Raw genomic sequence first — 15,646 nt, 5'->3', positions numbered from 1 at the left:
ATGAGAGCGGAGTTTAAAGTTTGCCATGTACCTCCACTCACCCATGGGTACACTTCTCGACTTTGGATAATCGCTGGACTGCTCCTCCTTCTCCTCATGCGCCATCATGATGACCGTTACAATAGTTAGGTCTTTGTTTCAGGTATACCCCCAGTGGTAAATTTTTTCGCCCATTCTTTGCAGAATGGACATTACAACGACAGGAGACCCGCTCCTTTGCAATGGGAACAATGTTTTGAGGCCCTCATGCACGTCTCTACCCAGGGACAACGTGGAGCCTCCCAATTTTTGGCTGCCCTGGCAAAGGGCTATACTGAAATACACCCACTTCCTTACAATGGGCACTTCAGGTTTACAGGCCATCATGCACGTCTCTATCCAGGGACAATGTGGAGCCTCCCAATTTTTGGCTGCCCTGGCAAAGGGCTATACTGAAATACACCCACTTCCTTACAATGGGCACTTCAGGTTTACAGGCCATCATGCACGTCTCTATCCAGGGACAATGTGGAGCCTCCCAATTTTTGGCTGCCCTGGCAAAGGGCTATACTGAAATAGACCCACTTCCTTAAAATGGACACTTAATGTTTTGAGGCCATCATGCACGTCTCTACCCAGGGACAATGTGGAGCCTCCCAATTTTTGGCTGCCCTGGCAAAGGGCTATACTGAAATACACCCACTTCCTTACAATGGGCACTTCAGGTTTACAGGCCATCATGCACGTCTCTATCCAGGGACAATGTGGAGCCTCCCAATTTTTGGCTGCCCTGGCAAAGGGCTATACTGAAATAGACCCACTTCCTTAAAATGGACACTTAATGTTTTGAGGCCATCATGCACGTCTCTACCCAGGGACAATGTGGAGCCTCCCAATTTTTGGCTGCCCTGGCAAAGGGCTATACTGAAATACACCCACTTCCTTACAATGGGCACTTCAGGTTTACAGGCCATCATGCACGTCTCTATCCAGGGACAATGTGGAGCCTCCCAATTTTTGGCTGCCCTGGCAAAGGGCTATACTGAAATAGACCCACTTCCTTACAATGGGCACTTCAGGTTTACAGGCCATCATGCACGTCTCTATCCAGGGACAATGTGGAGCCTCCCAATTTTTGGCTGCCCTGGCAAAGGGCTATACTGAAATAGACCCACTTCCTTACAATGGGCACTTCAGGTTTACAGGCCATCATGCACGTCTCTATCCAGGGACAATGTGGAGCCTCCCAATTTTTGGCTGCCCTGGCAAAGGGCTATACTGAAATAGACCCACTTCCTTACAATGGGCACTTCAGGTTTACAGGCCATCATGCACGTCTCTATCCAGGGACAATGTGGAGCCTCCCAATTTTTGGCTGCCCTGGCAAAGGGCTATACTGAAATAGACCCACTTCCTTACAATGGGCACTTCAGGTTTACAGGCCATCATGCACGTCTCTATCCAGGGACAATGTGGAGCCTCCCAATTTTTGGCTGCCCTGGCAAAGGGCTATACTGAAATAGACCCACTTCCTTACAATGGGCACTTCAGGTTTACAGGCCATCATGCACGTCTCTATCCAGGGACAATGTGGAGCCTCCCAATTTTTGGCTGCCCTGGCAAAGGGCTATACTGAAATAGACCCACTTCCTTACAATGGGCACTTCAGGTTTACAGGCCATCATGCACGTCTCTATCCAGGGACAATGTGGAGCCTCCCAATTTTTGGCTGCCCTGGCAAAGGGCTATACTGAAATAGACCCACTTCCTTACAATGGGCACTTCAGGTTTACAGGCCATCATGCACGTCTCTATCCAGGGACAATGTGGAGCCTCCCAATTTTTGGCTGCCCTGGCAAAGGGCTATACTGAAATAGACCCACTTCCTTACAATGGGCACTTCAGGTTTACAGGCCATCATGCACGTCTCTATCCAGGGACAATGTGGAGCCTCCCAATTTTTGGCTGCCCTGGCAAAGGGCTATACTGAAATAGACCCACTTCCTTACAATGGGCACTTCAGGTTTACAGGCCATCATGCACGTCTCTATCCAGGGACATTGGTGAACCTCACAATTTTGGACTGCCCTGGCAAAGGAAAATACTACAAAGACTCACTTCCTCAAAATGGGCACATTAGACTCAAGAGGCCTTCATGTACGTCTCTTCTCAGGGACATCGGAGTGCCACACAATGTTTTCACGTAAAATCTTTCATGTATTAATCTCAAAAAGTAACATACACCAGCTCTATCTCACTATTGGGTATGTGCCCTTAACATTTCTGCCATGAAAAATCATTTTGGGGTCATTTTGGAAGGTTTTCTGGTGAGTCCGTAAAAATGGCGTAAAACGCGGACAAAATTGTTCACAGCTGTGACTTTTGAGTGATAAATGCTTCAAGGGGTCTTCCCCATGCTGTTGCCATGTCATTTGAGCACTCTTCTGAGACTTTTGTGCCATTTTTAGGGTTTCTCCATGCTGCCGGGAGGTCATTTCACAAAAATACTCGGGTCTCCCATAGGATAACATTGGGCTCGTTGCTCGGGCCGAGTACACGAGTATCTTGGGAGGCTCGGCCCGAGCTTCGAGCACCCGAGCTTTTTAGTACTCGCTCATCACTACATACTATACATCTACTATCTTCTTCTTCCCTATTATCTTTGGAAACCAATTAAAAGCTTCTACATACTATACATCTACAGTCTCCTTCCCTGTTATATTTGCAAACCTAGTGTCAGCTTCTATATACTAGACATCTACTGTCCCTTCCCTGTTTATCTTTGTAAACCCATTACCAAATTTTACATATTATACATTTATTGTCCCTTCCCTGATTACCTTTGTAAACCAAGTACCAGCTTCTATATACATCTATTATCTTCTTTCCCTTTTCATTATAAGCTCTATACCAGCTTCTACATATTGAACAAATAATACCATATACAAGGGACAGATAACGCGTCACTCTGACAAGACAAATATTACCACCACATAGTGACCACCAAATAATACTGCATTCAAGGGACAAATGACTCCATGCGATCACCACACTACACCATGACCAGAGCACTGGAACTCACAGTCTCCAACAGATGGAGTTCACACTCTGGGGCTCCCCTGCTGCTCTCTGTAAACTCAGCTGAATGTGCTGCCTGATTGCCGGACTGTTGGATTGCGGGACGTGGCTGCACAGTATTCCAGCAATCCGGCAGCGGGTTCAACTGGGTTCTCTGAGGGCATCTGTGAAATCCCATAGTGTGAACTCCGGTGACTTGACTTCCGAATTGCCGAACTGCTAAGCCACCATGTCCCTCAATCCAGCAGTCCGGCAATCTGGCAGTGAGTTCCCCAGTGGTCAAACTTGGCTGGGAACACAGCTCTAAACTTTGGTGACCTGACTGATATCACTGCTTCTCAAAGCCAAGTCCTCAATTGCCCACAGTGTGTTCCAGGAGCTGCAGTAATCAGTTGCATTCTTCATCACTGCAGCTTCTGGATGTAGCAGAGCTGGGATTGTTGTGGGACGTCGTATGGATTATGTCAGATCTGCGAGGTGTTTTGGGGGATAATAAATTGGTAAAATAGGGTGTGTTTTTTATTTTTTAAAATAAAGGATTTTTGTGTTTTTGTTTTGTTTCTTTTTACTTACAGGGTTGGTAATGGTGGGTTTCATAGATACCTTACCATTACCAAACCAGGGCTTGATGGCAGCTGTGATTTTTGACAAATCACATCTGACATCAACCCCATATATTACCTCGATTGCCACCAACCCCATTAGAATGAAACGGGTAAAGCGCCACAATTGGCACATCTAATGGATGAACCAATTGTGGGGTGGCTGTAATAACCATGGACCTTCCAAGCCTAAGAATTCCAATCCCCAGCTGTGTGCTTTATCTGCGCTAGGAATCCACGATATTATTTTTATTAAATAATTTAAAAAAAGTTTGAGGGGAGATTCTATTTTTTATAACCAGCCAAGTTAAAGCCCACAGCTGGGGGCTGCAGCCCGCAGCTGTTTACTTTACATGCGCTGGTTTTCACAAATAGACAGGGGACCGCAAGTCTTTTGTTTTTCTTTTGAACTGCGCATGACAATCACAGTAATGGCAGTAGCATTGGCTATGGCATTACTTTGATTGTAGGATTATCACTAGTAATGATTAATTCCTTAAATAAGTAGGTATTACCTCGCTACCAATAGGGGAAAAAAATCCTTTTTTCTCCTATTGGTAGTGTGGTAGTACTTACTTATTTATTTCTCCCTTTCTTTAACAGGTTCTACGAGGATGATGTTCACTACCTGCAGCTCCTCCTCACATCTCTTTATTCTATATAATTTTAAATATACATTAATTTTTAATCATTCCTACCTACATCATTGTACCTTTTTTTGCTTTCATACACATCTAAAGCACCAGTGTTCCACAAATCATTGCTAATGATTAATTCCTTACTAATTTTGTAAGTGTGGCAAGAATCCCCATAGTGGCCGTAGCTATATGTAAACTATGCATTGCCTTGCACATGGAGTAAGCAAAATATCTAATGAAAAGAACTATACTACAACTCTAATTGGCAGCATTTGCTAATATTATTATTCAATGTGAAGAAGACTGAAAATACAAAAAGCGCTAATAGGGTACTAATGTTACAAACATTTGTAGAGTAAAATCAGATATGCTCAACTGATACAGTTGTGAAAATAGTCACAACTGCAATTGAAAGTGTGTAGGTTATGGCCGCAGCAGGCACCATGAGGAGGTTAGCGTCCAAAGATCAAATAGATGTGGACTCCTGCGCTGTCATAGGAAGATGGTCAGCAGAAATGGTTAAACGTGATTTTATTACGCGTTTCAGAGATCACATCTCCTTCCTCAGATAAATCACACATGTAGATCCATGTACATGTGTGATTTATTGGAGGAAGGAGATGGAGAGGAAGAAAATGTGATCTCTGAAACGTGTAATAAAATCATGTTTAGTCCACTTCTATTTGAATTTTGACGCTAATATTATTATTATTATTATTATTATTATTACACCTACTGCATATTGAGTAAGATCTTGGTAGATGGGAATACCTCTTTTAGGCAAAATATTAATTTGAGAAATGCCTAGGAATGCAGCAAAAACCCACTGTAAAACCAAGCGCAATTCAAAGAAGGATCACACCCCAACACACGTTTATTCATTGCTTCAGTTCATCTAGTATCATAAATGCGTCAATAAGTAACAACATTTTAGGGTTTATGGCAGGAGTCCCCAGCCTGTGGCTCAGGAGTCACATGTAGCTGGCTAGCCCATGATGTGTAGTTTGTGGCATGGTGCATTAGCACTAGATCAAGCAAACATCTACAAATAATGACTTTTGTAAGTAGCTTTGCACAAAAAAAGAAGATCTGGATGCGTAAGATTGTTGGGGGTGATTAAACAATATTGTAAACTGGAGACAGAATGATACTGATTTTCAGCCTAGGTACTTGAAACAGGATGTAATAGTTTAGTATGTATGATACGGGCATACCAAATCGGGATAACATGCAAACCTTTAGATGTAACTATGCTGCATTTATGGGAGGGGGAACTAGGTCTCATAATGGATTCTTAGTGGCACTACTGCGGGGGAAGGATAGCTGGATGTTGCTATCTTCTATCTCTCTGTAGTGAATCTGACGGTAAAAAAAGGTTGGGGACCGCTGGTTTAAGGGATGCATGGGGACTTCCTCTTCTCCCCCACACAGAACCATTATTTTCCCCTCAATTGTTAAATTCAGCTGTTTTTCATCTGCACAGCATGTGTTTATATTCTGCAAAAAATATTGGTGTTCACAGCTCAGAAGATTTAATGACAGGCAGATGTTTATGGACTATATGTGCCGGTGTGACATCTAGCCGTTTATTGCCAACTCATGAGTACTTTCAATAGATGAAACAGAAACCTTTGAACCTTTCTTTGAAATGGTTGAATTTTTTAATATGAGATCAAAATTGTGCCAACAAAGAAAGGTAGAAAATGATAGTGGTATGAAAAGATAGATATCATCTGATTGAAAAATCTTAAAGAGCTTAATATTAAAAAAATAACAAGTTGTTAATGCCAATTTCCGGAATAAAGTATTTCCAGATAGAGATAATAAAATTATAGAATAATTGCCACTGTTTATTTTAGAATTATCTTTTCTATATCGCCAAAGGTTTCACCATTCCTTCCCAATGTCCTTCTTAATATGTTTGGTATAAGGCAACATATTACATAAATGTATTTTATAGGGTTCAACTCAATTGTGGGAAATTATATGTCATTGTTAAAGAGGACCTGTCACCAAGTCAAAAAAGGAGTTTTTATTAGGCATGATTGAATACCTCAAATATTTGACTTCGTGAATATTTACCAAATAGGTTGCTGCTATTCGATTATTCGCGAATATTCGATGTGCAATCTAAGTCTATGGGAAACCGAATAACAACTATTCGGTACTATTCGGGCTTCCCATAGACTTACATAGTGCATCGAATATTCGCATAGCGGCGACCTATTCGTCGGATATTCGCAAAGCCGAATATTTGAGGTATTTGATCATCTCTAGTGTTTATGCCCTTATGTTGTTCCCATTGTTCCCATGAGTATTACTTTTTTTTTAATCAGCTACATGGCTCCAGAGAACCTTTTTATTTAGTGCTAATTTCTATGGTCTTAAAGGTGGTGTCATACACAGCGACAACGACAACGACGTTGCTGCTACGTCACCATTTTCTGTGACGTTGCAGCGACGTCCTGTCACTGTCGCTGTGTGTGACGACCTGGCCCCTGCTCTGAGGTCGCCGGTCGTTGCTGAATGTCCATCTTCATTTTTTGGTCATCGCTCTCCTGCTGTGACGCACACATCGCTGTGTGTGACAGCAAGAGAGCGACGAAATGAAGCGAGCAGGGAGCAGGAGCCGGCGTCTGGCAGCTGCGGTAAGCTGTAACCAGGGTAAACATCGGGTAACCAAGGGAAGACCTTTCCCTGGTTACCCGATATTTACCTTCGTTACCAGCGTCCGCCGCTCTCGCTGCCAGTGCCGGCTCCTGCTCTCTGCACATGTAGCTGCAGTACACATCGGGTAATTAACCCGATATATACTGTAGCAAGGAAAGCAGGGAGCCAGCGCTAAGCGTGGCGCCCTGCTCTCTGCACATGTAGCACAGCGTCGTTATGATCGCTGCTGCTTCTGCTGTGTTTGACAGCTAAGCAGCGATCATAAGAGCGACTTACAAGGTCGATGTTACATCACAGAAAATGGTGACGTAACAGCGACGTTGTTGTCGCTGTCGCTATGTGTGAACCCAGCTTTACAGGGAGGTGGTGCTCAAGGGTTTCTCTGGGGCAAGTCTATAGGCTGTTTTGCACAATTAAGCTGGGATCAAACACATAGTGACAGCGACAACGACGTTGCTGTTACGTCACCATTTTCTGTGATGTAACAGCGACCTTGTAAGTCACTGTTATGATCGCTGCTTAGCTGTCAAACACAGCAGAAGCAGCAGCGATCATAACGACGCTGTGCTACATGTGCAGAGAGCAGGGAGCCGCGCTTAGCGCTGGCTACCTGCTTTCCTTGCTACAGTATACATCGGGTTAATTACCCGATGTGTACTGCAGCTACATGTGCAGAGAGCAGGGAGCCACGCACACTGCTTAGTGCTGGCTCCCTGCACTCCTAGCTACAGTACATATCGGGTTAATTAACCCGATGTGTACTGCAGCTACATCATGTGCAGAGAGCAGAAGCCGGCACTGGCAGCAAGAGCGGCGGACGCTGGTAACGAAGGTAAATATCGGGTAACCAGGGAAAGGTCTTCCCTTGGTTACCCGATGTTTACCCTGGTTACAGCTTACCGCAGCTGCCAGACACCGGCTCCTGCTCCCTGCTCGCTTCATTTCGTCGCTCTCTCGCTGTCACACATAGCGATGTGTGCGTCACATCGGAAGAGCAACGACCAAAAAATGAAGCTGGACATTCAGCAACGACCGGCAACCTCAGAGCAGGGACCAGGTCGCTGATGGATGTCACACACAGCGACAGCGACGGGACGTCACTGCAACGTCACAGAAAATGGTGACGTAGCAGCGACGTCGTTGTCACTGTGTGTGACACCACCTTTACCCTATGAGCCACGCCACTTTGTAAAGACCATATAAGTTAGCACTGACTAAAAAGTTCTAGATATTGGCGGATATAAAAAAAATACAAAGTTCTCAGTGTAGCAATATGAATAAATTAATATCAAAATCTGACCACTGTTGACCTGCAGGAGACACATTCTCTTTAAATTTAGATAAGGATATAAAACAAAATATTAACACTTTCATTCACCAGTATTTTACTAACAAGATAGGAACCAGCTATCTGTCTGGCTTAGCTAATGAAGTGATAGTCGACATGTCTTGTTTGGTTGCTATGGTTTCATGCAGATTTGATCAGTAAAATGTAGTACTGCTAAAGAATCCTCAAAATCTCTTTATTACTTGCTAGCTATCATTAAATCAATGTCTTATTAAAATACATTCAAATAGAGGCATAGTATGAAGGGAGCAATTTGCATATAGTAAAATGTTGTACTTCAATTACAGTATGTAACCAGTCATATGAATAAAAGACAAATACTATGTCTTAAAAATAAATAAATAAATAAAAACAGCAGTTAATGTTATAAAAAATAAGTGTAATGTCACACATGTGGGTGTGAACCTACTGCTCCACGGGACTGAGCTCACCCTGGAGAAGCATAACTAAGCCACTATCAGGTTTTTCACTATATCCTCTGACGGCTTGCTGCTGCTGGTAGCCACCAGGTACCAAACTAGAGGAACTCTTGTTCCTGTACCAGCTGACCTCAAAGGGTCAGGAATGCTAGTATGGATTAAGTAGATGACCAGAGCCAGATTATAAACTGGAGAGGATTTGGATGCTAATACCAGGAGCATGGATAGTGCAGGCTAGTCAGGTTCTGGTTCAGAGTCACAGACAAAACTGATTTGCTTACAGATGCAGGCGCAGGTGAAACAGCTACAAGACACAAACACAAGTTACTGGATACTGATAATGGGCAATGGTTCACGGCATGGACACTGGATACGGACACAGATGTGGGCTATAGGACACATGTACAGGATACAGGAAAGGATACAAGACAGATTATATGCACAGTATTTCAGGGTCTTGAACCTTGTTGCAAAGGCACCTCCCTAAGGGGGGGTGACCTAAGAACCTAATGCATCACAGTAATAGGCTGGAGGCCTGGCCTAATTAAGCACACTGCCCCTTGAAGAGACAGGAGGTATGCATGCGCTGCTGTCTTATGTTCCCGGGACCTCTGCATGCCATGAAGGTCTCTTGGGAGCATAAGACAGCAGTGGGGACAGGAGACATGGCAGAAACAGGATGTCTGGGAAGGTGAGAGCATCAGCGTCCTGGCCGGGAGGAGGAAGTGGGGCAGTGCAGGGGCGCCGCTACCGGTGTTACAATACCCCCCTCCTTATTCCCCTTCCTCACAAGGCCAGACAAGAGAAGAGGAGCGTGGATGTTCTCTTTGGGTTCCAATGACCTCTCCTCAGGGCCAAAACCCTTCCAATGCACCAGGAATAGGGTCCTACCGCTGACTTTCTTCTTCATGGCCAAGATGTTCTTCACCTACTTTAAGGATAGCCACACGATGTTCCCAGGATGAAAAATTGGTGGGGCAATGCGTTTTTTGTCTGCAGGCCTTATCATCTGGTTGGGCAATATCATGAGAATGGAATTGGTGTGCTTCCAGACCCTAGAGAATTCTCTGGTGAGAGTGTCAGCCACGTGGATTCCAGAAGAGTTTGACACTGTAAGCAGGATGCAAGGCTTTTGTTCACAGACTACGAATAAGGGTGATTTTGCAGATGCCTCACTTACATGGTTATTGTAAGAGAACTCCACCTAACAACTTGACCCAATCATTATGGTTTACATTTGTTAAATTCCTGCTACTTTTCCAATATTCTTCTGTAAAGGAATAAAAGGAGTTTTCTCCCACACAAAGTTAATTTTAATCAATAGATCTTGGAATAGTACTAATTTCCACTATTGGATGTGTTTAAATTTTTTTTTTCTGTCCTGAGTTATTCTTATATACTGTATGTGCCCCTGCTATGTACTGTGTAATAACCGTGTCTGACTGTACAGGGATATTGTCTGATCCTACCACACCTCCTGGACATGGGAGGAAGTAAAACAATGTACAAACATTACAACAAGGGATCACAATTATTCTTTCTTTGAGGTAAGCCTATTTTTAAAAAGAGACAGGAAATACTTTACCTCCCAAAAAGAATCAGCAGTGGTGTGCTCAGACCATGTGTCACACACTTTTCCCTGTTGCAGAGTTTAGTGACATGTTATGGGTCAGAGTCTCACTTTGTCTTGTGGGAGTCTGCAGATTAAATGAATTCTATTTCTTTTGGGAAGGAGAGGGTTAATTCCAGCAGCTCTTGACTCCTGGTCAGTTGTTTCTGGTGGGGACCATGCCCAGGTTTTATAAATACCCTCTACGTCCACCAGAAGGTGCCAGTTATTTTCTATCATTAGGAAGCTTGGCCAGGAGGTGGAAGAAGCTGTGTTGATACAATTTCTCAGTAGTACTTTGTTGCTGCATTGTGTCTGCTGCAGCATTCTCAGATGTGTTTGTTCTGGTTTGGAAGTTCCCCCTTTTTATGTTGTCTCCCCTCGTGCACTTTTTGTGGCTCCTTTGTGTGTAGTTGCCATATGTACGAGTAAGTTTTGTTGTTGTTGTTACCCCTGTCTGTCCATATTTTTTGGTGGGGTGTTAACTCCTATACTTGCCCATTCCCCCTGGGTAGTGGGTTTTGGAGGGGGGGTCATAACATCAGGGATGAGGACAGGCGATAGGACCTAGGGTGGTGACCTGAACCTCCTTACCATCAAGGATACCTCCAGGGCTAGGGTAAGCACAGGGGCCCCATCTTTAGTGTTAGTATAGCCTTTCCTGGGTTCACCTGTCTCCCCGTCACACCATGTCCCTGTATTGTTAGACACGGCCATTAAACAGTACATAGCAGTGACACATTTATAAGATTTTCTCAGCACAGGAACTTTTTTTATACACATCCAATTGTGGAAATTATTATTATTTCAAGATCTATTGATTAACAGCAACTTTAAAATTAACTTTTTTCGTGGGAAAACCCCTTTAAGTTTCATATTTTGATTGGTCACAGCTGTTTAAGTGACCTGAGGGTGGCCTACACAATATTACTCTGGTGGTTGTAATGTTATGGTTGACTGGTCTATAGCCTGGTATATATATCACACACAATAGGGACTAGTGGTGACACACATAATATCATTTATACTAAATAATTGAAAGCAGTTATTTCTGACTATATAATTTTCATCTCGCCTCATTCACAGAAAGTATAGCAGTAGCATAATACAAACAGTGTGGATTACTTATCAATTAAAGATGAAAGCCCATTCCTAATTATCTTGGAAACCACTTCTGTCAAAGTGATTTCTGTTCCATTTAGATTTTGCTGGTACCCTGTACATGGTACAAGACTCTGGCATATTGTACAGGAAAAAGATAAATTGAATGTGATTTGTGTTGGCACCATGGAGCTATTTGCTCATTGACCCCCTGGCATCCCTGCTGATTTGTACGAACATTTTATTTTATTTCAGAGCAAACTTCAGAGAGATTCACCAGCGCATACACTACTGTTCAAACACATGCCCATACCTGCCAAACTGACTTCTTTCCACTGTGTCATGAAACTTTTTTTTTCAGCTTTTCTAGCTATAATAACTTTACTTGAATTAAAGGGGTTATCCGTTGTAAAATGATGTCTACAGTCATTTCATGTGACTAAAGACTTATAAATCCTCCCAACAAACACTATGCGCTGCGGGAATTCAACGGTTTCCGAACCGTGACCACAATGGTGTGATATGCATGTTCGCAACCAGAACCCAGCTAGTGTGCTCTCTCCTCACGCAATACAAGTGAAAGAAACATAGCCATAGGTAACGTAAGGTAAAAAAAATCATTGTTAGATTAGCATGAGATAAGAATCCACAGTGCTATTGACCTCCTATGTTTTGGTCCATCTCTGCAATGTTGTCAAGGCCTTCAAAAAATAGAAAATAAATCAGTAATGCTTGATTAAAGAATTTGTTATTTATACAGTTACTAGTATATGTGCCGTATATGAGGTAGAATGCTTTTTGTTCTTTTATTCTATTTCTAGCTAAGAATTTGCATTGTACATGCAAATTTATATTTGTGCGTTGAGAGCCTTGACAGAGGTCCAGGGATGAACTGAAACGTTGGGCAGTTAATGACACTGTGTATGCTTACTTCATGCTGATTTGTTAATAAAAGAATATTTATCAAGCATAACATGGGTTTTTTGATGATTTTACCGTGATTTTAGATATTTCAGTGAGATGTTTTTGTGGTTACTGAAGTATATTTATAATCACGTCATAAGTTTTTCTACTTATTATTGACAATAGATCAAGACTAGATATTTACAGTGTTTACCCTTATTTTTCAAGACTTTTGCAATTCCCCCTATCATGCAGGATGTTATCTTTTAGGCCAAATGATGACTGATTGCAATCCATTCTTACATAACAAAGACCCATTGCATAAAATGATGTCCTCAAGTGGTTAAGGGGGGCAGAAAGTTAAGCCACCATGGTGTCAACCCTTGGACCACCACACTTGCAATCCATTCCTGTTTAATTTGTGCTTGGAGGTTATCACAAGTTTCTACATTTTTGTTTGTCCACCCACTGAGGATTTACCACAGCTTCTCAATGGGATTGAGTCATGGGACGTTTCCTAGGCATGAATCCAAAATGTCAATGGCTTATTCATTGAGCCCCTTATTTATCACTTTTTCCTTCTAACATGGTCCTTTATCATGCTGGATATAGAATTGTTCATCAGCAAATTGCTCTTGGATCTTTGGGACAAGTTGCACTTGGAGGATGTTTAGATACAATTTTTTATGAACAGTGGTATTCTTAGGCAAAATTGTAAGTGAACCCACTCCCTTGGATGAATAACAGCTCCTCACCTATGAGTTCTCTCAGGATGGTTTACTGTTAGTTTTGAATAGGGAATCATGACAGCGCTCACCATTCTTTTCAGGACAATCATTGTTCCAGATGACCCAAACAGTCTGAAAGGGGCTTCATCAAAGAAAATAACTTTACCCCAGTCTTTTGCAATCCAATCCTTGTACTTTCTGTAAAGGTTTTTTTTATAAAGCCCCATACGGACTGTTTGAGACATCTGAAAGAATGATTTTTCAGAGAAGAAAAGGTAAGCAATACCACTTGATAACTGCTGAGAGCTCTAGTGTTGCAGCTCTTGTGGTCTTGCCACTTTTTGTGAAATGTCCTCCAGCGATTATGTGCTAACCATCCACAATACATATATGATCTCTGCCTCTAATCACTGTCTTTGGTGTTTACAATAGGTTGGATGGCACGTAGCTTTTAAGCTGGCACCTCTAAAACATGCTGGTTTAAAATGATTTTTATCTTCTGAAGAAGGAGGCCACAGATTCCCATCTTTCAGATTTTGTAGTTTCTGAGCAGGCAGGCACTCCTACTTGAGTGACAGTTTGGAGCAGCAGTATTATCATGCTCCTGGCTTGAATTGTGAGTGTTTCTGATAGCTGCTATATAAAGCATCATCAGAAGCTTAGTGGAGCTGGAGGAAGGTGGCCAAGAATACAGCTAACCACTGGCTCCAGAGATACTGGATGACCTCAGTGAAATAGAAAGGAGGAAAGAGCTTGAAAGCACTATACCTTTGGCCACCACTCCTAGACAGAATTGATGGCTTGTCAATTTGCTATTGGTTTGTAAACAAAAAAAAATACCAAATTATTGCTAGTTTGAGAATGGAACATACATGAGTATAAAATACATTGCTTGCTTGGTTTTAGTTAGACAAACCTATGTAAGAAAATGAGAATAAATCCCTAAAGATCCAATATCTGGTCCTCATAAGCTTTACTGGTTTGGTGTTTAGCACTATAATATGTACCATACGGTATACACTGGATCATTGGCTGAGCTTCTGTTCTGTAACTCAAAATTAAGAAACCTTTCAGATATTATCGCGTTCCACGTTCCGACACATTGTCAGAACTTTACTTGGTAGAATCAAATAGTTTTGTCTCCAAGAGAAGTTTGCAGAATTGTATCCTCGTAATGTCACTTCAAATCATTTCAAACTTGGATCTAAAGATTTTGTGCAGCAATGTTCTTACTTGCTATTTCTTCCATATAACCCTAAGCTTTTATGAGCATAGTTAACAGCTTTACACAAGTATATGCGACATACACACATAAACCAACAGATTGAAACTAGATAAAGATAAGACGCATTGAATATTTATGTTATTTGTTGAATTTGTTTGAAAATGTGAAATAAACAGTTTTAGATGGCAGATGGATGCATTCTTTTATTGCTACTTTACTTGGGGCATTTAAGCTGGAAAATAATCTGTTGTATAACCGGCTAAAATGAATAAAATGTTGCTCATTAAACTCTCTCTCTTTTTTCTCAGTGGCCAGCATCCAAAAGCTGCCGGCATCATCAGTGCTCACAGATATCACCTTCCCCATGAGAGGTAGGAAAGGCATGGTAGACTGGGCCAGGAACTCTGAGGACAAGGTGGTCATACCAAAAAACATCTTTACTCCAATGCCATCAGGTACAAACATGTATTGCATTAAAATAATACAGAGAGTATATATATATTGATGGAGTTTTTATTTTCTTCCTATCTTTATGATCTGCTCTAGTCAGGGGTTAATTAATAATATTTTCAGTCCTAGAACAGGCAATAGTGTAGTTACTACAAATGTTAGTAATAAATTTACATTTTTAGGGAGCTTCTCGTTTTATTAATAAAATTGTTATTGGAGTTTACATTAAACAATTGCTTAGTTAAATTTCTTTCTTTCACCCCCCTGAATTGACAGTCAACTATCAATTTATGGGTAAAATCAGCATTCAGTGAAGACTCATTTTCCAATTTTTTAGATAGGAGATGACAGTTGGTATTTTTAGCAGTCTATGGAGGTGGAAAAGTAAAGTAAGGCTGAGTGCTCACGATCAGGGTTCACAGTGTTTTGAACGTAGCATGTTTTCACTGCATACAATACACTGCATTGTTCAGTACAAGCACAGTGGTTGGGAATTCTAGAAATCCCATGCCCACTGTGAGTGTACTGCCCGCAATGTAAACTGACCTGCGGTGCGACTCTTTGAGCTGCAAGCATGTCAATTTTTTGCTGCTTGCAAGTGTTCTCCACAGGGATAACAGAGAAAAAAAACGCAGTGGCCCGAAACCTGATCGTGAGCACGAGCAGCTGCGGTCTTCTGCGGGGGAGACTCGTGGCCCCAAAGATAAGGACCCGCCACTCCCAGAATGCAGCGGGACCTGATCGTGTGCATGTACCCTATGAGGCAGACAAACATTCTGCTGTTAGTTCTACTGAAATGACAGTTACAGTTTCTCTGAAGAACTCTATGATCACCATCTGTCAACTCCCATCTCAGTAAAGGAAAAATCTGTATTCACTTAAGTCAGACTTTACCA

General features: G+C 42.1%; 1 protein-coding gene across 7 annotated transcripts in view; it reads left to right on the top strand.

The window, feature by feature from the left end:
- The window catches only part of ADGRB3 (adhesion G protein-coupled receptor B3), a 1,441,017-nt gene that overhangs the window by 803,879 nt on the left and 621,492 nt on the right, over positions 1-15,646 (top strand). For all 7 annotated transcript variants that reach the window (XM_075340252.1, XM_075340251.1, XM_075340250.1 and 4 more), the window contains one exon: positions 14,609-14,755. In XM_075340252.1, coding sequence (XP_075196367.1) covers positions 14,609-14,755 — 147 coding nt within the window. The remainder of the gene's footprint in view (positions 1-14,608; positions 14,756-15,646) is intronic.

This window comes from Anomaloglossus baeobatrachus, chromosome 3 (genome assembly GCF_048569485.1).
Source record: "Anomaloglossus baeobatrachus isolate aAnoBae1 chromosome 3, aAnoBae1.hap1, whole genome shotgun sequence".
Classification (NCBI taxonomy): Eukaryota; Metazoa; Chordata; class Amphibia; order Anura; family Aromobatidae; genus Anomaloglossus; species Anomaloglossus baeobatrachus.
This window is presented reverse-complemented; position numbering and strand designations above follow the sequence as displayed.